Source organism: Ischnura elegans, chromosome 8 (assembly GCF_921293095.1).
Source record: "Ischnura elegans chromosome 8, ioIscEleg1.1, whole genome shotgun sequence".
In the NCBI taxonomy this organism is placed as follows: Eukaryota; Metazoa; Arthropoda; class Insecta; order Odonata; family Coenagrionidae; genus Ischnura; species Ischnura elegans.
Genome location: NC_060253.1, coordinates 27,389,843 through 27,416,213, shown reverse-complemented (window position 1 = coordinate 27,416,213; position 26,371 = coordinate 27,389,843). Strand labels below are relative to the sequence as shown.

At 39.4% G+C, this 26,371-nt stretch overlaps 3 protein-coding genes across 4 annotated transcripts in view; 1 reads left to right on the top strand and 2 right to left on the bottom strand.

The window, feature by feature from the left end:
* Positions 1-419: 419 nt before the first annotated feature.
* On the bottom strand, positions 420-16,745 carry LOC124163688. Its single transcript, XM_046540753.1, has 3 exons — positions 16,207-16,745; positions 10,004-10,688; positions 420-2,349 (listed from the first exon to the last, which is right to left on the bottom strand). Exons 2-3 carry the CDS (start codon positions 10,640-10,642, stop codon positions 1,795-1,797), a joined length of 1,194 nt encoding a protein of 397 aa, XP_046396709.1. The 5' UTR covers positions 10,643-10,688; positions 16,207-16,745; the 3' UTR covers positions 420-1,794.
* Positions 15,721-26,371, top strand: LOC124163690 (actin-binding Rho-activating protein-like). Of its 2 annotated transcripts, none has more exons than XM_046540755.1 (5): positions 15,721-16,015; positions 19,656-19,840; positions 21,384-21,534; positions 24,762-24,854; positions 25,017-26,371. In XM_046540755.1, the coding sequence occupies exons 1-5, from the start codon at positions 15,986-15,988 to the stop codon at positions 25,101-25,103; spliced, it is 546 nt and encodes a 181-aa protein (XP_046396711.1). In that variant the 5' UTR covers positions 15,721-15,985; the 3' UTR covers positions 25,104-26,371. The 2 variants fall into 2 exon arrangements, with proteins under 2 accessions (XP_046396711.1, XP_046396712.1); XM_046540756.1 differs by lacking the exon at positions 15,721-16,015 and adding an exon at positions 16,899-16,997.
* LOC124163689 (EEF1A lysine methyltransferase 2) overlaps positions 19,773-26,371 on the bottom strand; it is a 47,204-nt gene continuing 40,605 nt past the window's right edge. The window contains exon 7 of the transcript XR_006865827.1: positions 19,773-21,104. The gene's annotated coding sequence lies outside the window, so the exon portion shown is untranslated. The remainder of the gene's footprint in view (positions 21,105-26,371) is intronic.

The window sequence follows — 26,371 nt, the reverse complement described above, 5'->3', positions numbered from 1 at the left end:
TGTCTGAAATCAAAAAATAATAACTCAATTATGAAAAATATACAGTCTTGGTTGTTTACAATGCAAAGTATGGAGGATATTTTTCTTTGATGTAATACCATGCAATACATGTACGTACCTACTTCAATTCAAATGCTGTGCGTAAAATGTTTCTATGTTAGCATGACCTTTTGTAAATGATGGTAGCCATAAAACAGGTTCTCCTCGATGGCTACCTAAAGTTACTCCGTTGTATGTAATCAATTCTATTATGTACTTTTTTATTTTTGGAGAAATAAAAAACAATTTATTATATTTATTATTTATATATTATACTCATGACTAATCGATTGAGTATTGGAACCAAAGCTCAAAAGACGTCACCAACTCAGGTACTTGAACGTTCCTAAAATAGAAAAAGTTGCTCGCTTGCCACAACATTTCACAATGCTTCAATTTTTTTATTGAAAAAAATTTACAAAATATAACTTTTATTATTAGTAAAAGGATAGATAGTCACTTTGAGGCGAATTCCACTGTCGGAATGATTTCACTCCAAACGTAATTAGCGTTTCACCACCTTCACCAAGGTAAGCTAATCTCAGGGAGTGTCTTTCACTGTTTGAGGAGAACATAGATAATAAGTACCATGGTCTCCGAAAAAAATAATCAACTCAAAGCCGCAATTTCACCACGAAAATAACATTTTTTTCAGCCCAATGTGACGAATAGAAATGGTCAGCTTTACGGATAAAGCCCTTTGTTGATACAGGGACAAGGTTCACATTTCTTGACCGTTTCAAACCAATTGGACCAGTTTCACCAAAAATAAAAACGCAAATGACCTCGTGAACAAAAATGATTTGATGATCTTCGAGTCACGATTCTTCTTCCGAGAAACAATCCACGGAGTACAGAAAACCATATTGAGGTGGAGTAAAAAAAAAGCTGAAAGAAAATCGTTCACCAGTTTTCATCTAGCGAGCTATCTTAATCCAATCTGAGATTTAAAAACTCCTCGTGATAACGTGAAAAACTTTTAAGAGAAATCTTGAATGTCCACGACAAATCCACACACGATAAAATTCGAATAAATTACCACAAGACAAAAATCTATACCGGCCATGAATCAGATGGTTGTAAATTATAAGGAAGCAACGCAACAAGTTTTTCAGTCATTTTCCATCCCTGCGAATTCTTTGCCTGTTATCCGTTTTCAGCGGCCGTTTTAAGACATAAAAATAGCCAAAATAAACAATGATTCTGAGTACCATACTCGCTCAGCGCATAGGACCAGAAATCTATGAAAGGTCCACTACCAGAACAGAAATATTCATCTCTTCTCGAACTTTTCGATATAGATTATTAAGCTTAGATCAGTCGTAAGCCATAACAGGCGCCAAAATAAACAATGATTCTGGTTAGTATACTCGTTCAGCGCATAGGACTAGAACTCCAAAACCTGTGGTTTGATTACAGGAGAAGGCGAATAATTTCTTGTGATAAATTTGGCCAGAGTCGAGTATTATCTCGCAGAGAGACATTGTCCCGAGCAGAAATATACATTACGAACTCTTCGATAAAGAATATTTAACCGTGATTAGTGGTAAGCCAAAATAAACAAGGATTATGGATATCATACTGGTTCAGCGCACAAGAAAAGAACTCCAGAGCCTGTGGTTTGACCAGAGGTGAAGGTGATTTTTTCTCGTGGTAATACATTTGGACAGAGGCGCAATATAATCACGCAAAGTACCACTGTCCCCAATAGAAGTACAATTTACGAACTCTTCGATAAAGTCTATTTAGCCGAGATCACTCTACTGTGAACAGAGCCACGTCACTCAAGTCGCGGAAGTCCGAGACACCATTCCCGGAGTATGCTGAATCCAGGTATTCTGCAAGGTCGGAGGGTTGGACCCCTCTGAGTATGCACTGCAGGACGCAGGAGTCGTGCAGTAGGGCCCGAAGGTGGTCCGGTTGGGGTTTCAACGGGGCCGGGAGCAGAGGGGAAGTCCGGCAGAAAGTCACGACGGCCTCCAGGGTTCCGGGGACGATGCAAGACTCTAGGCGGGAGGTGTAGGAGTCATCGTCCGGGGTTTCGGATGGCGCCGCGTCCGAGGCTGCTTCTGACGAAGACGAGTCGTCATCTTCAACTTCGGTGAGGCTCTCGGTCTCTGGTGGGGCCTCCAGGACGCCCTCCATGCACGCGGGGTACTCGGGTCTGTCTGGTCGGCCGGAGCAGGACCAGCGACGCACGGGGCAGGTCTCTTCGTGGATGTCGGCGAGGAGCAGGGTGTGTGGGTTCGCTCTGGTCGCCACGCGAGACTGGTTTGGCAGGGGCCAGTGTCGAGGCGGCTTCCGACGCGCCTGAAAAGAAGGCAACCAAGGTTCATTCGTCGCTGGCGCAACTTCGTGGAATATGAAGGGTGAAGAAAAATTTCCTCACGGAATTTTAACACTGCAGGGTTCAAATTTAAATGTGTGTCTATATGTTGGGAATAAATGTTCTTCCTAGTCAGGGATCCCGACTTACAAAAAATATTGGGGGGCCCAAACCGGGGATCTTGCCCCGAGAAATTTTTTAAGTAGGTAGTGAGTTTTAAGTTTTTTAAGCATTTTAGAAGAGTCATATGATCAACATTAGAACCATGATAACTCGAATCTCGATATCTGGACACTGGGGAAAATCGACAAGCCTGACACATTTTTTCCTCACGCCGATACGAATTTTTTAGGGGGCTAGGGCCCCCTCAGGCCCCATGGAGTCGGCGCCACTGTTCCTAGTGCTCTACAAATAGGAGTATTTATTTCTGCACCCACCCACGTTACAATTTGTTGAATTATGTTATAATAGATATTATGACAACCACAGAGCTAGTTTTTTCTCATTATTTTCAGTTGCACTGTCATAGTGGCCTATTTCAAAATGGGTTGAAGAAGAACATTTCGGGGTAGTGGCGTTGAAAAGGAGGGAGGAAGGGGTCGGGGCGCATTCCTTCGGGCTGGTGATCTAAAGTTTTCATTCGGTATCCGAACGCTGTTCTACTAGCTACCCAGCACTTTGGTTCCCACACCCAAAGTACTTCACCATCTTCTTTGGATCTAGTGCCCAAAGGAATAGTTGAAACATCCAACTCCTCTTCACCCATTCCCTTAGGGTTACACATCCAAATGTATGGGCAAGTCCTTTCCTTCACCTCAGGTGTGGGTGTGACATCCAAACCTACAATTCTCATATCCAAAGTGTTTTTTCAGTGTGGATACCTGATAGCAGCGGATGGAGGCCCTGGGCGGACCCCTAGGGGTACAACTATGAGGGCCGGAAACCACCTCTTGAGGGGCCATCCATTAATTAAGTGAGGCGGAGAGGTTAGGGGTAGGGGGTCAAGCCGATTCTCACCCAATCTCACGTGGGGGAAGAGGGGTCCTGGCAAGTATCGTATACTTTTTTTCACAAGAAATAGTGTAAAATTGTGATCTCACAAATCTTAAATTTCAGTCTTCACTAATCTTTCAAAAAAATAACTAAACAAATTGTTTTTTAATAAATCTAACGCAATGAAGCATAGATGAACGTATTTCTGAAAATACTCATTTTGAACAATCTCACGTGATATTAGATGGAGGAGGATCGAGCCAAATCTCACGATATCTCAATAAGGGGGAGAGGTAGTGCAAAAATCGCTGAAATCACCTCACGTAATTAAGGGACGCTCCCTAACTTATTCGCCCAGTCACCCTGGGAAGGGGGTTAGAGGGGAATGGAAAAAAGAAAAGAATCGCCGCCGCGATTTGGAGCCCGCCGACGCCTCCGGGGATAGGGTTGGAAGAAGGGGATAGGGAAACACTACACCATCGTTAAGGATGCGTGGGTTACTACTGCTGAAACCATAATTGAATGCTTCTACGGAAAGGAAAGATTTTCCTAATGAGAAGAAAAACCCTAAGATTTTCCTTAGATAAAATAACTGATGCCAATTGGTACCAAAATTACAGCTGATGTTTAGGTCGTAAACGCACCATTTTTAAACTACGGAAGCTCTGAGCTAAGCGCTCCGATTGGCCTCGCGTTTCCACTGGTTGCCGGATGCTCTGGACAAGTCATGACTTCGAATGCTTTGCTTGCCTGCAATCGCGATCCAAGGTATCCGGCAACAGGGCAAACTCGTGGCAAATCGGAGCATTTTTGACCTAAACATCATTGGTTATTTTGGTTCCTACTGGCATCAGCTATCCAGGGTTAACATTTCGAGAAAGAATTTTTCTTCATCCTGTACGGAGGGCAAGGCGAAAGACGTCTAATGACAGCTATAAGGAAAGTGGAGGAACGGTGAGGGGGCATCGATGCATAAAGCCTGAATCATAGAATCATTTTTTTCATCCCTTTCGAGGGACAGCTATAGCGATGGCTCCAATTATGGCGGAAAAAATTAACTTTTCGCACGAACATTTCGTTTCCCGCGATGGCTCCAGGGGTAAACATCCCATCCCTTTTTGCATCACACGTCACATCCCTTTTTCCGTCCGTGGCTTTTAACCTTCCGTGGGTTACGTGGCGTTAGTCAATTAGTCACCAATATGATTTTATGTTTCGTCACATCTCTAGAATTAATACGAATATTTTGTTGCTCTTGGCGCCTGGTAAACGCCACTTGACAACTTGAGGTACGATACGTTATATGCTTATTTCTTCGTGATATTCATTACAAAGTTTTTAAATGCGTTAAATAATTATTATTAAAAAACTATTAAATGCATTAAATATTGGGGGTACGCGACTTTTTGCTACACATTTATGATTGTAGTCAATATATCACATGAATGAAACCATTATTGCTGTAAAAAACGTGTGTTAAGGATTTTATTCATATGTATATCTCCATCATTATTACGCATTTAATTGATGCCCATGCATGAAATTAAATATGAATGATTTTTTAAGTTAAAACAGTTATTTACACTGGCATGTATTTTCTTCAACCATTCCAAAATGGCGTCTATGAGACGCCGCGCGACTAATTACGACCCAAAATGTGACGCGACTGACGGAGGGTTAATTGAATGGCAGTTGTAAATACGGAAAGTGACAGATGATAAGAAATTGAAAAAGGGACGATGGGAATGAACGTGTGATTAAGGAAATGATGGGTTGAGCGATCTGGTTTTTGGCCCTCTCTTTTTTGAATACGTATCGCTGGAGCTATCATTCTGAGGGACGGAAAAAACGATCGCGTGATTCAGGCTTAAGACAGAGATCGCCTCGGTGAAATTAACAACAAATTGATGAAATTTTTGTCACATATTCGACGCTCTTTAAATGATCCAAAGGAAAAGGGATTCCCATGAGCTGTTTTTGATATATTTGACGGTACAATAGGGTAGTTTCCTTCATCAAAGGAAACGAAAGTTATTGATTGCGATTCGTTATCCACCATTACTGTATTCATAATATACAAATTATTTCGTTTTAGAAATACCGGTTTAGACGAATGGCAATGGTCCATTTTTATCCTCATTTGAAAAGGGCCAGATTGGCGCCCATGCGATGCCACTCCACGTGACGTCACAGGGACCTAGTTTCTATACGAGAAGATAGGAGTTATACGTCGTCTGAGGTTACCAATGCATGCATGAGGCGCAGAGCTCAGGGAAACATGTCTTAATAATCACCAATTAAAACTGGCTAAGGTCGGAAAGTTTTCTTCATTTGATAGGGTATTAATAATCCTTATTTAAGCCAAGCGCTAACAGCCAGCAGGGTACTCAGCTACCCGCTAGCAGCCAGCGTCGTATCACCGCTCAACTCGCCTCAAGGTCACCCCACAGGGCGGCAGCGGGAACCAGAAATACGTCACACGGAGAGATTTCCCGGCATGCATACTTACGCGTCGCGTTTTCGCGCGCTTGAAAATTTTCACTTTTCATTCAATCGCGAAAAATAGATATCATCATTTAAAAATCTAAGAGCGTGAAATACGTTCTCCAGGAGTAATAATCTTTCGATTTAGGCAATAAAAAAATAATAGGAAACCACCCTATTGGGATAATTTAACTTGGATTCTTATGGAGAAATACAGTTATTTGAGCATAACCATCCGGGTACCGACATCGCAAAAAAAACCACTACATCGACTTCACCTGAATTATGCAAATATATTTAGTTTACCGGCTTTTACATTCGTCATTCCGGGTCTTACATATCTTTTGCTTATAAACAAATATATTTATTTAGAATTTCCCGCTTAGATTGTGAATATTAAGTCAAGGTGCGTCGTCAACACTTCAGTGTGCAAAAGCTGGTAGCAGTGTTGAAACTATTCAAGTTGACTACTGTAAATACCTTTCAAAAAATCATTTTTGACCTTTGCATTCTTCAGAGGTGCAAAATTGCTCTCACATTTCATTCCTAATTATGTTTTCTTTTGTGTTGATGCTTTTGGCGACACTTTTGCGTAAATAATAGGTAGCCTGAGTACATCACTTGACTTCGGCTGATGCTGCTCTTACAACATTAAGCATAAGTACGCACGGTAGAAACACTATAAAAAGACAATAGAGAAAAAGATATGCCCCACCCTTTCCCTTTTGAAGCTGTCATTACACCTTTCACCTTGGCCACTTGTAGTCATTATAATGGGAGTACTAATTACTTTATAACAAGCGATACAAGGTTTATTTAACCCAACCGGTTTCGAAACCTAAGGCTTGCATAAAAAGTAGCTCTTAATTATCCGTACGGAACACCTTGCGAGAGATTCAGGTATACATACGTTAATGCAAAATTAATTTTATGAGAAAAAATTAGCGATGTACCTGGTGAAATTAGCCTGGGGTATGGTCGATTTTGTTTTAACGGGAAGACTAGCGTAAGACGTGGGAACGCGCACCGCCGTAGTCATTTGTTCATCAAATAAGGACGCAAAAATAATAATTAAATAAAAAGGACTTTGTACCACTATTAATGCATGAAAATTATGTATTCATAACTGCCATGTTCTTGAAATCGATTGTCTGTTGGATTTAAAAATGTGTAAATATTCACGTTTACTCAAATACCACACTGCACTCGTTACACAAAATACCAAAAATTTTCAATATTATTTGTTAACAACCATTGTAATTTTGTGGGGTAAATTGAAAAGATGGTAATTTTCAAGATGGCTCTTCAATCTTAAGATTTTATTTCACCAGAACAACCAAAATCGTCGAAATGTATTTGACGAAATTTTAAAAGCCACTTTTCTATGACTGTCAGACCCATGACACATTACCGCAGCGAGGTATCGTATACCACCAAGGCGCCGCGGTAAGTAATCGCCGCCGCTGCCAAAACAGCGATCTTAATCTGTTCTTCATCTTAGGTCACCGGAACTCTCTTGAACGCGCCTGCAGCGGGACTTTACGTTAACGAAAGAAACTATTGGGAATTCAAAAGGGGAAACTTTCACCCAATGCCTATAAGGCCTTTCCCTTTCGCCGCTATAAGAAACACAGTATCCATATTCCTAGCCTTACTATCTCATCTTACGTCGATTTAGAAAGTGAATAATCGGTGAAAGGCAGCTCACCAACTCGCAATACCCATTAAAAAGCTTCTAGAATTGTATTGACCAGTTATCTTCATAGTTTCGTGTCGCATCCGTAAGTTTGGAGGGAAAGAAGTACCAAATTCCATTTAAATGCCAAATTCGATTAGTTATCTAAACATTTAATTCAAATGTCTTCAGACCGCGGCCCCTAGAGGCTAAATAAAATATTGTATCGCGCCAAACAATATAAAATATATATCTACACATTCTATCATCGGATTTAAACAACGTTTATTTGTGGAGCCAAGAGTGGGGACTCGAACTTAGTCTGAGCACATGCAAGTCGGTACATTTTTTGCAGAGTTCGTCCAACTTGTCTTAACTATGTTTATGCTGTGGATGGTATTAACATAAAGGCAACAGACGAAGTGAAGTACCTAGAAGTTACGATAACCTCGAACCTATCGTGGGGAACACGTTTAAGAAATATTTTCGGCATAACCCTGAAGACATTAGGATTCGTCAAGCATATTGTGGAAAGATTTTCTGATGAGAAAGTAAAAGAAAGATGCTATTTCACACTCGTCTGACCGCACCTTGAATATGCAGCGAGTGTATGGGATCCGGTGCAGAAGGACTTAATCCGCGAAGTTAATAAAATACAAAGGAAGGCTGCGCGTTTCGCCAAAAACTGCTACGGGCGTACAGTCAGCGTTACCCAGATGTTAAGCGAATTAGGCTGGGAGTCGCTGGAGGCTGCGCGCTAGGCTCGCATTACATTGCTTGAACAATTGAGCATAGATATCTTTAAGAGCTACACGAAGAATGTCATGTTAGAGTCTCATAATAATTCCAGGTCCGACAGAGGCGATACGCGGAGGATACAGAGGATCTGGGTGTGGCAAGGAGTACTAAGCGAGAATGGGATGATGAAACCTGTGTTGTGGTGAAGAATTTGTACTGTCGCAAAAGAATAGGGTTTATGAATACAATATAAGAGAAAAGGGCTTATTATGAACCAAAGAGGACATTTTAATGCGGGAAGGGGGCAGGCCAGAGTGGCCCGTGAATGGTTTTATGTAAAATTACGTTGAGCCGTAGAATACTTGCATCAATGCATAGGTATTAATGATGAATCGGCATCACGTATTTCATTTAAACCGAACAGACACGGCGGACACAACAAATGCATAAAAACGATAGATTACCATTGAATGATGATAGTTTAGCTCCGGGTCGTTTTTTGATGTTTTAATTGTTGTCTCGTATTTATTTTATTTTCCCATAAAAATCTCGGGAAGTTAAATGAAAAAAATCAAGAGGGATATGAAGAAGAGAATAAAATTGACAAAGGAGGCGTCTAAAAATGGGAAAATATTAGATGATAGGATCGCTGTGTAAAAGAAAAGAAAATGTAGAAAATCTCACTGTAATAGAAAATAATAGCGAAGAATCTTCTACATCTTCATGACTCTCTGCAATAAGGTGTGTGGCAGGGGGCATTTCTCCAAACATACACTCAACCACGTGTAGATGCTACCACAATTACGGGTGTGATTACGCGGAAGGGGCTAGCTCTCACCAATCGTGCACTCTTAATTCGTCCACCTATGACAGTACTTGGGCCCACATGGACATGCATCACAAACTACAAGATTGCAGGAAAGCTACGTATACAGTGAGCACATAGAACTCTGGGCATTTTTTTCAGTTTAGGTAAGAAACAAAAATCAAATAAATAACTAAATTGTCAACCGAAAGACTTATTTTTCATATCAAGGTGAATTCCATTATGGTCTTCGATCGTTTTTGGGAAGAATAAATTTTTGAACCTCTCCGTTATCGAATGTATTTATCTGATTTTGAGGCTATCATTCGATGCACCGTAGTTCGTAATGTCCCTTGACACCGTCCGCAAATACGTATACATACTACTCCGCAAGCCTCAATATGCGTGTTATGACAGCAGTCGTCCACAAATAAAAAGGAAATGCTGTAAATAAATTCCGCTGGGGATTTATATATGGGGAAAATGGAATTCCCATACCTATCCGTTCGGCAAAATATCTCTCTTAATTTATCGTTTCTGTAGGACCTGTAAATATAGTGAGGTTCTAATATGATATTCCCCGTGTCGCTATTAAAGATATATAACCTCAATTGTTCAAGCAATCTCTTAATTTGTACCAGATGATGACGTGCCGCGTCGATACCAAGATCATACATTAAATATTTATGTGGAATCATAGAGTTTTCTTTACTTAAAAGAAGGATATCTATTCTCGATTACTCAAACAATCTAAGGCAAGCGCGCTTTGACGCCAATTTTAAAACTTTTTCCGACGGGTGGCGGAGCCATTACTCCAACCACCCGATTCGAATTTTCGCCAAATTTAATGGCTGTTTAGGCAAAATAATCACTTTCTTTCAATAAAAGAAATTTCTCCGAACTGCTGTGAGCAAAAAATTTCATTCACTTTATCAATAATCACCTTCAGTTCGGAGCCAGCCTTTCGCTTCTTCTTGCCCGGGATATCGGTCTTAGGTTCTGTTGCTTTCACCTCGACGCTAGATTCCACGGGTCCCACATTACCACCGCCGTCGACGCACTCAGCTGCACAAGAAGACGAAACATTCACGCTTAGAGCGTCCTTCCCCTCTGCACCGATGCTACCCTGAATCTTCGGCGAGGACTTCTCCTTCGCATCGATCGCTGATTCTCCTTGCTCCTCGAGTGGTTGAGAGGCATCCGCTACAGCCCTGGACACTGGTGGCCCGGGTTCTCTATCCACGAGGGCCGTCTCCAGTGTTTCTCGCAGCCAAGACTCGCCCTTGAATATAACGTCGAATGTCTCCGCCGGACTCGGCAACGAATCGCAACTGCATTTCTCTCCAGCCTGTCCTTTTGCACGCTCAAATGAATTCCGGTCAGGAAATTGTAATTTTTCCTGTAACTTTTCAGTGATGTGCGAAAAAATCTCTCGATTCGACGACTTGTCTTCCTCAATGCATCTTTCCACCATGGAATCACCGTTCAAAGTCATGTCCAGCTGGTCGAACAAATTATGCCCGATGTCCGTGGGCTCAACCCGGGGACTGACAGATTCATCCAATTGTGCGAAGTAAACCATTTGCGGGGGATGGGGAAACGGTGCTCTTTTCTCACACCTTAGAATCCTGAAAAATGAGAAAATTGAAAAGTCAGTTTCGAAACTACGAGTGCGAGATAAAATAAGGACCCTAGAAGCCAAGGGGTTCAAGTTCAACGTTTACAATTTCCGAGATAAGTGCAGATTATGGTTGGGGGGATACAAAATATTGTTGTAACAAAGGGATACAAGTGTACATATATACAATAGAACCTAGAGAAGAGGTGTCTCAAGGGGATTTGGGGAACAGTCATGTTATCGAGGTTCTTTTTGTTGAGGGCCGTGTTATCAAGGTTGTTTTGGCTATCAGTCGTGTTATCGAGGTTAAACATACGTATTCTATTGTAAAGAGTCATGCATAGAGTCGCGCTTATGAGGTTGACTTCCCAAAACGACTTGTTATAGAGGTTCTGAGTTACGCTGTGAATTGCTTGAAACATAGGCTTTCGCAGCGAGATTCATTGGTGTCAACGGCTTTCGGGAGTAGCAGCACATTGCGTTTTATTACGCGAGTTTTCACGGCCATTGCAGGTCGCATCATCAGGCGATGAATGAGAAATTGGAAAAAAAGGTTGTCAATTAATATACTCGTCAACCCTCCTCATTCCTCCGGACTCCACTTCCCGAATTAAAAAAACGGGCGCATTACATCGTGACACGGAGAAGTGAGCCGTAGCTGAGCGCAGGGGCGCAGCTAAGAATTAAGGCTAGGAGGGGTTTTAGGCGCAACTAATACTTTGGGGTGTGGGGGTACTGCACACCCACCAGGGTAAGCGGGAGTTGCGGGGGCCCTCCTCCAGAAAATTTTATGATTAATGGTTCAAAATGACTAGTTTTACCGCTTTATGAGAGATATTTGATTAATCCTAACACTATTCCATAAGTAATACTAATCCATTAATAAAAATGGATTAAACTTAAAAATTTCTTTGGGTCTGGGGGGGGGGTTTTGGGGGATAAACCCCCCCCCCCCTCGCTGCGCCACTGGCTGAGCGTGTTTACTCCGAAGACGGACATAGCATTTTAATCGACGAAACGCAGGTGTTAGCCCAAGAAAAATTTTATCACAGACGACTAATCGGGAGGCAATTGAAATTGAGCAATGCCGCCAGAATTTCAACCGTGTGGACGGCGTTTAACTCAACCAGACGTCGAAGAGAATCTTCCGAAAGAAACAACGACGCCTATCTTTCCAGTATGGTTTCAGCTATGATTCACACCACAACGGAGGAGAGTTCGATTTGACTGTTATTGAGGTTGTACTTGTTGTACTCGGGTGCTTTCTCGATACACAGCGAATAAAATGTCCTAAGGTTCTTTACCTGCAGGTTATTACATTACTACCGACTTTTCTGCCACCGTACTGGACCGTGAGTAGCCAGATACTATTTGCCTTGGAGAAGGCCTGGGTAGTATGCTGATTGTCTACACTAGTAATTTGTTGTCAATTGTCACGCATTGGAAAACCATTAATAAAGCCATACATTTCGTTTGCACTGTGCTGAAATTTAAATTCATCATATGTTTTTACCCAAACAGTGGTTATTATGATCAACGATCGGCTTTTATTCCCTACTCTACAAACTCCTCCAGAATCAAAGTGACTGCAATATCTAATGATATAATCTGTAATAAATTAGTTGTTTACTTAAAAGATATGAACTTCTGGCTACATATCAATATGTTTTAGTTTTATTGGCAATTTTTTATCATTATTCTTCTCGACAAAAGAAATACATAAATATTTACAAGTATGCATGGCAATAAAATCGAAGACTTCTTAAGCGCACATAAGTTATATTAAACCTAAACACGCCACACACGATTAGACAACATGAAAACATGCACGATTTACCGTTGAAAATATACAACGTACTGAGGAGAGCAGAAAAACATTGGATGGAAAAGCAACAGTTGAAAATATTGTTTGTACTTGCAAATAAAAAACCGGCAAAAATATTCAATGTATTATGGCGGAGAATTTCTAATATCGTTTCAGTAAGGCTGCCCTTGAATTGTTCGGAGTAACTCTAACGCCAATTCAAGCAGGAAATAACAGCTCAGAAACCGGTTTTTATGCTGGCAACTGTCCACGGTGTGGATAACATGCTATTAGCTCGATTAAGTCCAAATTCCTACCTTCATTGCCATTCACATATTCCTTTCCTGAAAAAACCTTGAACTTTTCTGAGCTTTGGCTGAAACGATAGTGGGCTAGTCAACCATTATTTTGAGGTGGTTGATTATGATTGAATTTTAAAAATTAAGATACTCGTATTTCCCCGTTCTAAGGAAAAGTCAACGGCCTTAACCCTTTCGCAAACAATCTGATGACGTCAAGAACTCAAGCCGTGCGGGCCACCGCTTTTTTCCAACTTCTCTCCTCGTTGCATTGGTTTCACGAGACTAATTGTTGTTTATATTTTTTTAGGTGGAACCTTCCCCCACCGAGCTGTTTTCCCTGAACTATTTAACGTACGGGAACTCTAATTACGTCACCAACTCATGAAACGTTGGGGAAAGCTTTCACTTTTTTACTCCCTGAAGTTTCGAGAGAATACTGAGTATTTCAAACCTGCCGCGCGAGCGGCGGTGAAATCCACGTTGATTGCCATGAGAAAAAATCCCCCTGGACCGGGAATCGAACCAATACTTGATATGCCTATTGTTTGAAACAAATACTAAGTGAAACAAGTAGTAGACAGCCTAAGGCTGGGAACTACTTAAAAATGAAAGAGAAATATGTTGCGTGCGCGAATCGAACCAACGACCCTTAGTTTTCCGGACCACTACGCGATATTTTTACTTCCGCGAGATGTGAGTGTGGAGAAGAATGGGAAGGTGAAGTGGACGGAGAGGAGGAGGAACGACGAAGTACTGGATATGGTGGGAGAGGAGAGGAATCTTCTAGATGAGATTCGGAGAAGACTGAAGGAGTGGATGGAGAGAGTACTTAGCGGGGAGAGTATGTTGAAAACAGTGTTAGAGGGTAGAATGTTAGGTAAACGAGGGAGAGGAAGGAAGAGAATAGGGTTTATACATAGAATGAAAGGGAGAATGCCTTATTGTGAATAGAAGCGGGAAGCTCATGAAGTAGGGAGGCTACCAGAATGGTTCTTAAGTACTACATGGAAACCTAACTTAATCCTTAGAATAATTCAATAATAATAATTTCAATTTGTCCGAAGTTCAACGTTTGCTAGATACTAGGTCCTTACAGTCTATCTAGAATGGCAACGGAAAGCCAAAGGACAGTGGTTCGAGTCCCGGTCAAGGGGAATATTTTCTCATGGCATTTAATATGAATTCTGAGAGATTGCTGAATGAGTAAGTTTTTTTTCGATTCAACTGAATACCTCATATAAGTAAGAGCCCTCGGACGTCATATTGACATAGATGAAGATAATTCGGCGTCATTTGCCAGCATTCTTGATAACGTGACGTGCAGATTTATGAGGAGAGGATATCAGGAGATGATTCACATGATATCCAAACGGTGACTCGAACAGTCAGAAGATAATGCAGAACTGTCTCGGTTAAGTAAGCCGATAACGTATTATTAGAAGTAACCTACGACAACGATGGGAATAGATATGCCTACCATTTGCCGCGGTGATAATAAAGAGCAGTTGTGACGATATGAAGATGAAAGTCACTAAATTTGTAGACACATCCAAGGAAATAAAGTTAAATTTAAGTACATAAGCAATCCTAAATTCTGCCCTAAATTTGTACGATCTTTTACGAAATGATTCATTCTTCAAGTACTCATTTTCGCGTCAGACGTATTTTTTTATGTCGTGAGTTAAGAGATGAATGGATGAGGCTCCATGTTGGGAGAGAAAAGCGAAAAGGATAGTACCGCAAGCGCTTGATGAACATTATGTAAGACAAAGACGAGACAAGTACAAATTATTGGAAGAGGTTTGAAAATTCCTCAGAGGAAATATAATTTGCCTTGACTGAGATTCGATCCCAGATCTCTCGAATTCGCAAAGTATTTCGAAAAATTGGATTGCCTTTCTTATATGCTCAATCCCACAGGAATTGTTTTTATAAAGATCGAACGTTTACCTCTGTAATATTTGTATTCCTAGAATAATACAAATGCGTTTACTGCTCACTAGAGGAAAAAAATTAAAAAATTCCAGATTTGTTGAGACACCCAGTTAGACAGTGACGGCCAAACTGTTAGAGAAGCACAAACATGAATGCATGCTATTAAAATTTCTTTTAGTGCTACGAAATAATTTTACATATAGGATAAAAAATAATAGTCCTTTGGATCCGGTTAGGTTGGACTTCCGTTTAGTAAATTCTGCCACTCGAAATTTCCGAGAAAAAAGGCATACAAACTCTATTAATGTTAAGAATATAGTTTTATTACATGGTTGAAATGGAAATCGAACGCATTCCGTTGGATGATATATCAATCTAAGGGATCAAGAAAAATTCTCTTCACTTTCAAAAAAGAAATCACGTAAATAAGAATCTTTTTCACCCTCTCGCCCAACGCTGCGAAGGGGTTTTCTGCCAACCGATAACAATTTATTAACGACGCTATACGGCTTGACTGCACACGGAGAAATTTTCAGTTTTTAAATTAAACACCACAATTAAGGTATTCTAACAGTCTACGATATGTAAGTACTCTAGCAAAGTTCTCCACTGATCGACAACATTATTGCTTAGCAACGCAAAGTTTAGAAAAAAAATGGGATGGCCTGAAGAATGAGCTTTAAATTAATCCTAGATATGTTTATGGACAGTGTTGACATCATATTCGCGTAGCAAGTGCTGCATTGACAGGTAAAAAACCTTATACTCATGTTATTGTGAGCCGCCAATCAGTTTACCAAGACCGCCAAATTTCGACGTGGGAGCGACACAATCGTCGCAGAGTTTTATCAAGGAAAGGACTTCGCTCAAAAGAATATAAGTTTACTTCCCGGACCGCAATCTGAAGTTGGTGATAGTAGGTGCTTGCGATGAGATTCGAAGGTTATAAATGTGTACGGCCGAGGAAATGGAGCAAAGTCAGCCAGAGGTCGTTGCACTCCACATTCGAAAAAGCCAAAACAACTTTCATTGAACGCTCTCTGCTTGATGCACTCGAAGCAACGAACCGTGAACATTTTCGGAGGGAATCCGCTTCCATTAGTGCTGCTATACCGATTATTATGCCGGTAATCTACAATAGGGATCTTTATGCGACACGCCTCACGCTTTACCGTGAAGATTTTCCGCCTAATTTTAGCCCGCGGGTGAAAATAGAACGACTGGCAGTTTACCCAGAGCGCGTCTTCAGTTGAGTCCGGATTAGAGATGGAGAAAGACGCAGTTGCCGATTTGCTGGTGAGTATTCACAGCCCTTTACCATAATTTTTATCTATAAATCATAGATTAAATTAAAAAATGCAAAGTCTATAGCCACCAATAGCCTCCCTGGTCTAATTCTAGATGTGTATTGGGCTAAGCAAAGGTTTGACTAATACGCCAAGGCAAAGAACAGTAGAACAGAATAAAATCATTGTGAGGGAATATACCTTCATGCGCGTACGTTGCCCGTTCCAGTGGCTTATCAGGTCAAGAACAAGTTCCTGTTGTCTTCCTGTGAACGATATACGCCTCTCTGTCTTCACATGAGCCTCAGGTATCGCGTGAGTGTGAATGGGTAGACGTTGGGCAGAAGGATTAGCATTCCACTGACTGAGCAAAGTAATCATCATATTGTTGAAGTCAAACAAACAAGTGGGGAATTTGAGGGGCCTTGACTACCAGTGATGTGAATGTACTACTTACATGTACTTGCCTCAAAGCTATCAAACATCTGTTATGTTATTGTTGTGCTCTAATTAGTTTAATTCTGAAACGTTTTCCTAGTAGAGAGGAACGAAAAGTTAAAGTGAGGCACGAATTCTTCAAAAACACTGGGCCAGTCTTCGTTAGCAAAATTTTGCTATAGTAACAAGCCTACTCGGAAGAGCCAGTGCCGGATAAACAGCTATTCGACAAACAGAACAATTTCAAGGATTTCTCTCAGTTATAAATAGTCACACTTTTTTCGCGCGTAGTACGGAGAGTCGTTCCATGCACAACGAAAAAAGCATTGAATTCATTTAAAGAGGCAAGCTCTTTGAAGAAAAAGACATAAGAAAATAAACAACAGTATACATGAAAGCATATCCCGTATTTTGTTCATAAGGCAAAAATTGAAGTGAAGTATGACACAAATATTACGGCGCCTAGTTCAAAATAGTAATATCGACGACCATCTGAAAAACTCTGCTCTCCGGTGATTTCAGTCGACAGAACTTACGCAAAATGTCAACGAATGGTAAGTGGAGGTATTTTATCATTGTAATTCAATACTTTAGAGCATACAGATAATATTTTGTGAAATGAGATAGTAAACGGCGCGGAAATACAACCTCTCCGACCTGCCGGTATACGGCAGAATTTTATTTGTGCATAGCTGTATAGCAACGCGATAAACACTCTGCAAAGTCCTATCTTATGGCCAAAAATCTATTTTAAAAGCAGTAATATACTCCACCGCCGAATTTACAGATATTATCATACACATTCGTCTCACATAAATTTTTCTTTTTTAAGTTTACGGGAGGGATAATAATGTATAAGCGTTTCTTTCGACGCTGTTAGGAATAAAACTAGAAAACTAGTCTAGCGTATCCCTCCACCACATAGGCATCGAACGAAGGCCTCAAAGTAGGTTAAAAATCTATTCCTACACGCATATTCTTCCGGCTCGGAGCCCAAGAATGGAAGAGAGCAGAGAAAAATAACACAAACTGCTGGCTCCCACCGAACATTGATTCGAATATACGGACTGGCACTCATACGTCCCCATTATGATGTAAGTTTTAATTTTTTGTTAAACCACTTTTGGAGTTAGAGGCCGATTAAAAGCGAAGTTTATGGTGACCATTGCAGTGATAACCTTCGATTAAGTGCTAGTTATGATTGATGATTAACATATTTATGGAGTGCTCTTGCAAATAAAAATATTAGATGAAGATTTATGTTAAAAAATTCCTATAAAATATAACTCAAAATAATAATATCTCTAGCATTAAATCAATGTATTAAACATGCAATAGACGAAATAATAACAAAAAGATCATTCATTGAGCTGTAATAGAACAAGTTCTGCAATATAATCTCCTTTACATGTTATGTTTTTATTTATGATGCTTAAAATCCAGCTCTCTGAGGCAATTGATCATAGCAGAGGCGCAGCTAGGAATTAAGGCTAGGGGGGTTTTAGGCACAACTAATACTGGGGAGTCTGGGGGTTATGGAATGCCTGCCAGCGTGAGCGGTAGGTGCGAAGGCCCTCCCGCCGAAAAAATTTAAGATAAATGTTTACAAATGGTGAGTTTTATGGCTTTCTGAGGGACATTTTACTAATCCTTACACTGTTATACCAATAATTTAATGCAATTAAGTACAATTTATTTAACTAAAAAATTTCTCTGAGCTATGGGGGGGGGGGGGTTTATCCCCCAAAACCCCCACTTCACTGCTGCGGCACTGGATCATAGGGTTTGCATGAGGGTAAACTATAGCGAAATTCAACCTAATAATTACTTTAAATTGTTCAATAGAGTAAATTGTATATTTTTGCAACTAAGTTTCGCAGAAGATAGAAGTTATGGAATTACTAATACTGCTAACTTAAAAATTATAATTTTATCACAAATAACGGTAATAGACTTTTCTCCTTGTAAAAAAATGGATTTTAGGAGTATTTTTTGATATTCTAACTGGGGAAGAGTTGACTCCATTCTTGAATGGGATGATGATCTCAGTAAAGGCACATGAATTTGTTCCTGAGGAAATTTTTGTACCAAATGTGCTCTAGATGGAACCTTTCTTAAGACCGCTATGCATGGTGAATGATCATATGAATGAAATCATTCACACTGCCATCATTCACGGGATCATGTGAGCAAAAATAGAACATGTTCAAATTTTCACTGAATGATCATATGCATGACGTTTTATTAGTAAATTTATCTGTAATGCATGGCAAATCATTTCATTTGCATGATCATTCACTGTGTATAGCGGCCTGCAGAAAATTTTTTTTTAACTGGATCGAAGCCCCACAAAAGAGTCCTGAGAAAGGTTATGGTTTACTATCACCAAGAGAATAAGAAGAATTTCATGAAACCTAATCCCTATTATCCCTAAAACTAGATTTATTATTTTAGGTTTATCTTCTGGGCCCACTCCCATTTTTCATGCTCAGATTCAAAGTTCATCATCAATTACAGTTATTCAGTATGTTCCATAGAGGTTTTTTCATGATAATACATTTACCGAGATAGTTCTTTACTTGGGAAAAATTCCATAGAGAATAATCATTTCCCAATAACTAGGAAGATGACCATGTAAGGTAAAGGTATTGGTTTTCCCTCTGCAGAATTTTTTGCCTCAAGTGTGCACTTTGGTGTTACTCATTAAAGGTAATAAAGGCAAAGAACTCAATGGGTGGTTGTTTACTTAAATAAGATCTAGTTTCTACTGTTACTACTAGTTTACATTCGACAAGCCCTTGAGGCCAGCCATTGTTTTAGCATTTTTGTGGGCAATGTGCAACTATACAATTAAAATCACACAACACGAGAACTAAAGCATGTTTTTAAAAACAAATTTTATTATAAACATATTTTTCAGTACATTTTATATTTTCTTATTCAAGAACAAAAACTCGGTCCAAATCATCCAAAATAATTCCGCATAGGGGATGCACTAATTACAATGCAAAAACATGTAAACATACATCTTCCGACCATTACCACTGGTGGAAACAAGAACATTCAAGTTAGCAGATAATAATGAGTTAAAATGTGTTCACCGCTAATAATTAGCTTTCTGAACAGAAGAATATTAAGGAAGTACACATATAACATAATGTAAACAAAAAATTAGCTTCACAATGCAGTCAAGTCTTTTTTCACATTTGCAGAAGCAGCCACTGGATAAGCGGTATTGCCATGGCCTAACAGATAAAGTGAAGATGTTTCAGAATAAGGCTGAAACCCATCAACAATCACAAGAGAAGAATCCTTTTTCAGCACAGTGGCTGCAAAAGGATCGAAAAGGAGTCGGGGCAAATTATGCACCTAAAAAAGGAGACCCAGAGTATGGAAGGTGAGCATAAAATTCACAATAAACAGAAGCAGATAAGTGAGGAATAAATAAGTGGTATTATATGTTATGCCAATCGCAAAAAATGTACTCATATTTTTGATAAGAGATTCCGATTTCACTCACTATGCAGAAGAAGGCATTATGCACAAAATTATTCCCTGAATGAATTGTAAGAATTAATAATCACCACAAAAAGTCTTTTTAAGCCTTGAGGTTAGTAAGACAATGAAATTAACATGAAAAAAGAAATTTATGAACATGTGGAGAGTCATTCTAAATAATCCAGTACTCAATACATTCAAAATACTAGGTTGTTGAAGCATCAAATCAAAATGCATCAATGTTACTATGGTACTATGGTATATCCAATGCCATCTCTTATTCAGAATCAGCCAACTTTTTTCCAGTTTATGTTATTAACACAGGAATACCATCATTCTTTTACTCTAATACTACATGTGGTTACAGAGGCATCACATATATCAAGAGAATTTGTACTCTAACCCTTTCGTGCCGCACGTCCAGTAAATCCGTCATGGATTTTTCAATGCCAATGACTAGACTTGTCCTATTGCCAATGTGGAGGAAGGGAGGTGACCGCTTAGGTAGCAATCGTCGGATAGATACAGGTCCAGCCTGAGACCCACCTTAGTGCCACTCCTCGGCAATTATGCCTAAACTTCCCACTCATTTATTATCATCTTCGCTGCAGGAATCCTTTGTGAAGTGGATATATTGTCAATGGTTTTTGTAATGATGCATTTTATTGTGTACTACAATTTTTTAAATACTTTTAAATGAATTCTTTGTTTTGTTCTATGTGCAAGCAATTTTTAAACAAAATTTGAGTGTTACAAACAACGGACTTCTGGACATCTAATTTTATTACCTTGAGTTCAATACCTTTGTTGTTATTAACACTGGAAACCCATTTAAAATTCCACAATGCTTAAAAATTTAAGTAATTCTTATAGAAGAGTAAAATACTGAAAATCAAATTCAATATTTGGTTTAAAAATCACTCTGAAAAATATAATTTGACCATGGACTCATACTAAGGTAGGATTAAAGGGTCTACCCAGTGGCTGGGGTAAGGGCCAGGCACCCTGTTGAGTTGAGTTCCAATGGAAGGGACCAGAATATCAGGGTAACTTCACCCCAAAAAAGAGGTCTGTACGGAGAGGTTTAAAATATTCTTATGCTACTTGTTGTCTGGTGAATGTTTTCCTCTCGAAGGCACTGGCAAGAAAGGGTCAACTTCCATCTGCAATCAAGAAGTCAATTTGCTTCCTTAAAGAACCTCATAAAAACAAAACCCAATAATTTGGCTGAGTATTTAATAATTTAAATACATTTACACCATTTGTTTTCTTAAAGCATCCTTACAATTCAAAAAATATAATTTTTCACCATTCACGTATTAAATTTGAAACACTTTTTTGAGAGATAATTAACACAAAATTCAACATTCTACTTGTATTTTTTATGCTGGATTTTAGAACAGTGTCTGATTACTTATACTGTCAATGTCCAATTTTTCAAGGCCTCCATCTGGATCCAAAACTGAATTCAGAGGGCTCAAAGCACATTCCCATGTTACCAAAGAGATGCTTGAGTTGTGTGAAATCATCCATGAGAATGCTGAATACTCTGATGGAGAACTAGATGGAATATCATTTGGAGAACTTTTCAAGGTATGCATGCATTTTACACATTGAAAACACAACTAACTTTTCCTCGCTAAGGATAGTTCTGGGAGAGTGAGCCCTCAGAGTGATATAGCATGATATCAGATGGTTATATGTGTTAGTCAAAGGTTTCAGCTTAAACATATACAGAGCAGTACACATGTGTAATATTTCGAAGTCTGCCATGTGAACGTCAGTGAAATATACATGTGAGAAAAAAATCTAGTATGTACCATGAACCTAATATCCAGTACAGTGGTGTAGCCAGGAATGTTGTTCGGGGGGGGGGGGGGGGAAGGGGGCTCCAAAACCAAGGGGTAAATTTTTGAAAAACAGGGTACTAAGTATAGGGTTTTGAACTATTTTTATAAGTTTCCATAATCCAAAATACTTCATTTGTAAAAGTAATCTTTTGTGAATTCCCGATTTTTCAATATTTTGTTTCCTTTTATGAAGAAATTTAATTGTGTTTTCATCTTTCGGGGGGGGGGGGGGTCCGGACCCCCGCACACCTCCCCCCTCGCTACACCACTGATCTAGTACCATGAGCCTCGGTACAATTGCAATGGTAATTAAGAAACCTGGATAGCATAGTGGTCTGAGCAGTGGCCTGGAAAGCCAAGTTTGATTCCCGGTCCAGGGGAATTTTTTTAATGGCAATTCATGTATGTACAGAGCATTCAGTCAAGGCATTTTAGAGGAGTGAGTACTTAGTCCACATACTGAGTCTATAAATCATATTCTCAGCCTCCCTGATTGGAAAAATTAGGTAAATTGAGCACAGCGGAGGTCATTTTGAATCACATAGCATCATCCCATTAGCCATATAGAACTAATACTTGAACTCTCACTGATCAGCAAATATGTAATACTAAGTCAAATAGCAGCCGAAAAGACAGCTCCAGGAATTGACAGAGTGCTGAAACTGAGCTGCTATTAAGCTGTCGCATTCAGGGGGAAATTTCACAGCTGTTATGGGAGGACCCTGAGTACTCACTCCCCCCCAAAGTAGCACAAAAATAATTAATAAAAATCACAAAAATCCTAGTTATTGAAATAATTGGAAATGACTGAAATCACCATATTATTTTTATGCTATGGTACTCAGGTCGGTGTCGTGGAACTGTTTCATCATGTATTGTAAAATGAAAGGCAATTTCTTATTTTTTAACTCAATTTGATGAGAATTAGTTTTGAGATATGTATCAAATCATTTTTGAGTCTGGAAAGCTCACTGTATTGCATAGGTATGCTGCATATTGATACCTCCACCACATAAACACTCAACAATCGCTCACCGAATCAAATCCGCCCATCTAGTAGCCCAACCATACAAATGAGCTCAGTGCTCAGCCGGAACATAAACGCTCACCTCTGGAGCTTGGAGAATTGGATGTGAGTGTTTATGCTCCAGATACTGCCAGCTGAGTGCATTCATATTTTTGGGCTACTAGATGAGCAGATTTGATTTGGTGGGCAGTTGTTGAGTGCTTGTGCAGTGTAGGTATTGATATATGCAATTGGCAATAGTAGGGTGAGACAGGGAAAAACCAAGATGGGAATGACTATTTTTAGGGTGTCCCTGTAGCAGCTTCTCCTCCTTATGAAGTTGAGCAGCATTGCCTCTGCTCTAAAGTGGAATGCGCCCTTTCCCATCGTAAATATGGGTAAAATTACCATTCCCACCTCATCCCACTCCTCACCATTGCAAGAGACTGAGCTCACCAGACTCATACTTGTTATGCATGGTTCATGGGATGTTTTTTGCAGTTCATGTGATTATTTGTGAGTAGCAGCCCTGTCCAGTGGGTGTAAGCGACAGTTGCTATCAAACTTCCGGGCTCATATGATGCAATCCTGGCTTACGGCGGTTTCTAGTATAGTGTGACGTTGAGAATAAATCCTGGAGCATCCAGCATAGAATTTATCACTACAACCTACAGACATAGCAATCTTAACAGAATTATTCAAGTCACCTAAATAAGTTTGCGGCAGAGGGTGTTAGGACACTAGCCTCTGACAAAAAAGGTGTATGTAGAAGATATTTGACAACTTAGATTCCACTGGCATTTTTAAGTCTTGAATAGTTCTGGGAAAAAAAAATTCCTACATCTGGTTTGGCAAAATCTCTCTCTCATTTTGACTTCTGAGGGTCTTAGAAACATAATGAGGTTCCAAGAAGGTGCCCTCAATGTCATTCTGAAAGATAACTGTTCGTAATTGCTCAAGCAATCTAAGCCTAGCAGATAGCATCTGACCCGTTAGCTTCTCCCAGCCTCATTCATCTAAAGGCTAGTTAATGCTCTTTGTCTGCTAATAGCGATTTCAATGAATCTGAAGTTAATATCGGTAAATGTTACATGATAATAAAGGCCCAATGTTGGTAGCTGATGTTAGGCCAAACAAAATCCTAAGTTTGGTGATCAAGACCCTTGGTTGGGCCAATACTGCGTTTATACCTGGGTTTAAGGTTTTCATGATATTCTTCCTCAAATCCTACCTTTCTATGCAACGTAATGCACTGTATTTACCCTTAAACTGCTCATGGGCCAAAATGTCAACTACCGTATTTCTCCGAATATAGTCCCCCCCCCTAATTTTGAGGCTGGAGTTTCAGGAAAAAATTAAAAAAATGTGTTTGAATATAGTCCCCCCTTTACTTATACCACGGGCATTTTTGTAAAAAAAGGTGGGACTGTATTCAGACAAATATGGTATCATTGTTTGTGTAAAAACTTCCACGGTCTGATTAATCAGTCAAAATTTTTGCAATAATAACCATAATTTATTGCTATTTTTACTGACACGGTTTTTTTAAGACACAGTCTGCGATGTTAATTTGTGGAACTGTTTCAAGTTAAAAATATAAAAGGCTTAGTTATATTCCACACTTTATTTCAAACGGTACGAACTGGGTTTCTGAATATCATGATATCATCAGGTAACCTTTATGATAATAATATTCAAACCATATAATTATTCCCTGGTTTGAAGCCCAAGAAGAAATCTAAGAAATCAATTTATTAAACAAAATTAAGTTGTACCAGAAATAATTGATACATAATCTAAAATCTTGCACACTTACTGAAAATAATTAGTCTTGGCAGTCTTCACAATGATTTGGCTGTGAAAGGGTGAATGAGTGTTCTGATAGAGAACTGGGTATTTAAATGTGAAATTTTATTCCCATTATATATCAGCTTGATTACCTACTTTATTCCTTGATATTTCAGATCTACACAAACATATCCAACAAAGTTGTTGGAATTCTTCTCAGAGGGCGAAAGCATCAGTTCCTTCATTTTGAAGGGGAGACACTCTTCCAGGTATGTGCACTATCACCATCAATAGGAAATGCCAGCCTGCCAATGGGCTCCTTCACTATTTTCTTTGTAAATGCTGATTTAGGTGTTGTTGCAATGATTTCATGGCTAAAAATTATCTAAAATAAATTTTATTTTCTCTTTCTCAAACTGGTGGTGACACAGAGAAGAGATGACGACAAAATCATCTTCCTCCTGAAGCCCATCGCAGAAATAAGAGAGATATTCCACAGTCACAAAGAGGATGAATAAGAAGCACCTACAGATGGGACTTACCTAATAATTTGCTCTGATTGAAACAAAAAGAAATTTTGGAAATTTCAATTTTAAAATAAGATAATGATTGATTGAAGTCTAAGTTAAGAAAAAAGTTTGCAGTGATGAAGAGTAATAATTTAAACTACCTCACATCCATGTGAAAAAAGAGGTTCCTATTCTCACTGGCCGGCTCATCAGGTGAAGAGAGTAAAGTACCACTTAACCTATTCTTAGTGAGAATTACCAATCACCATAGTCAATTTTCACAATATTTTGAATTGTACAGCTTAAAATTAAGTTTTCTACGTAAAAATGGTCATATATCTCCACAGAAACTTGTTTAGCAATGATCTTGCAGTGGCACTGTCCATTAATCAGAAAATTTTGAGTTGCCTCGGCAAGTTGAGGGCCCCACTCCACCACTTAACTTGTGAGTAAGGCAAGAGAGGGATGAGTAGGAGGAACAAGCATGGTAGGCCAAAAAGTACCACAGCTAATGCCAATTTGCCATGGCTAGGCAATGTGCTTTTCATAGCACTTCCTTTGCACAGAGAACTTCAGCAGAATTTCGCTCTCCTGCTAACATTTACTATGCTCCAGCAGCCAGTCTGCATCCTTCTGTCTGTTCCATGTAAATCTGACATGAGCACGTTCTCAACTGCAACACCCATCACCTCATGAGGTCATTTTTCAGTTTCATTTAATAGATATAATGCTGAATATAAGAAGGACCATATTCAAAGTTAAATTACCTTCTTCTCAATTAAACTTCGATGCTCTTACATGCGTGCTGTTGCAATAATACTGTAAACCGAGCACATATAAATTTAGATTTTGAGCTTTCTCAGAGTATGAGCGGGACATATTTTTTGGGATTTCATATGTGTGAGTTTCATGAATGCTTTTGTTTCAAGGTTGAAACTGTTCCTTACTACCAGAGTGAAATATGTATATCTTTCAGTTAAGTCAGTGACTTGAAGAGGATTATAAAGGAATCGAATAAGCTTCATTAGATACCAGTTACATAGGTACTGGATATTGTACCATTAGTTCTGGTTTTTCCATCTAAATGTAATACATCATAATTATAGACTGATATTACCAAAAATGTTACTGCATGGCTGTCATTTAATTAAAACCTACATGGATGACAGAGGGGAGGGGAATGGGGGTGGTGAATGCTGTGACAGGAAGAGAGTCAAACTAGCACTTCACCCTCTTCACAGGGGGGTCCTGACCCCCCCCCAAATATAAAAACACAA

Bases quoted from the DNA above. Each gene is read 5' to 3' on its own strand.
- LOC124163688 (XM_046540753.1), bottom strand. From the start codon at position 10,642: ATGGTTTACTTCGCACAATTGGATGAATCTGTCAGTCCCCGGGTTGAG. The intron at 2,350-10,003 runs GTGATTATTGAT...CCTTCTTTTCAG, and splicing joins AGGCTGGCTCCGAACTGAAG to GCGCGTCGGAAGCCGCCTCG.
- LOC124163690 (XM_046540755.1), top strand. From the start codon at position 15,986: ATGGAGAAAGACGCAGTTGCCGATTTGCTG. The intron at 16,016-19,655 runs GTGAGTATTCAC...TCACATTTGCAG, and splicing joins ACGCAGTTGCCGATTTGCTG to AAGCAGCCACTGGATAAGCG. The intron at 19,841-21,383 runs GTGAGCATAAAA...CAATTTTTCAAG, and splicing joins GGAGACCCAGAGTATGGAAG to GCCTCCATCTGGATCCAAAA.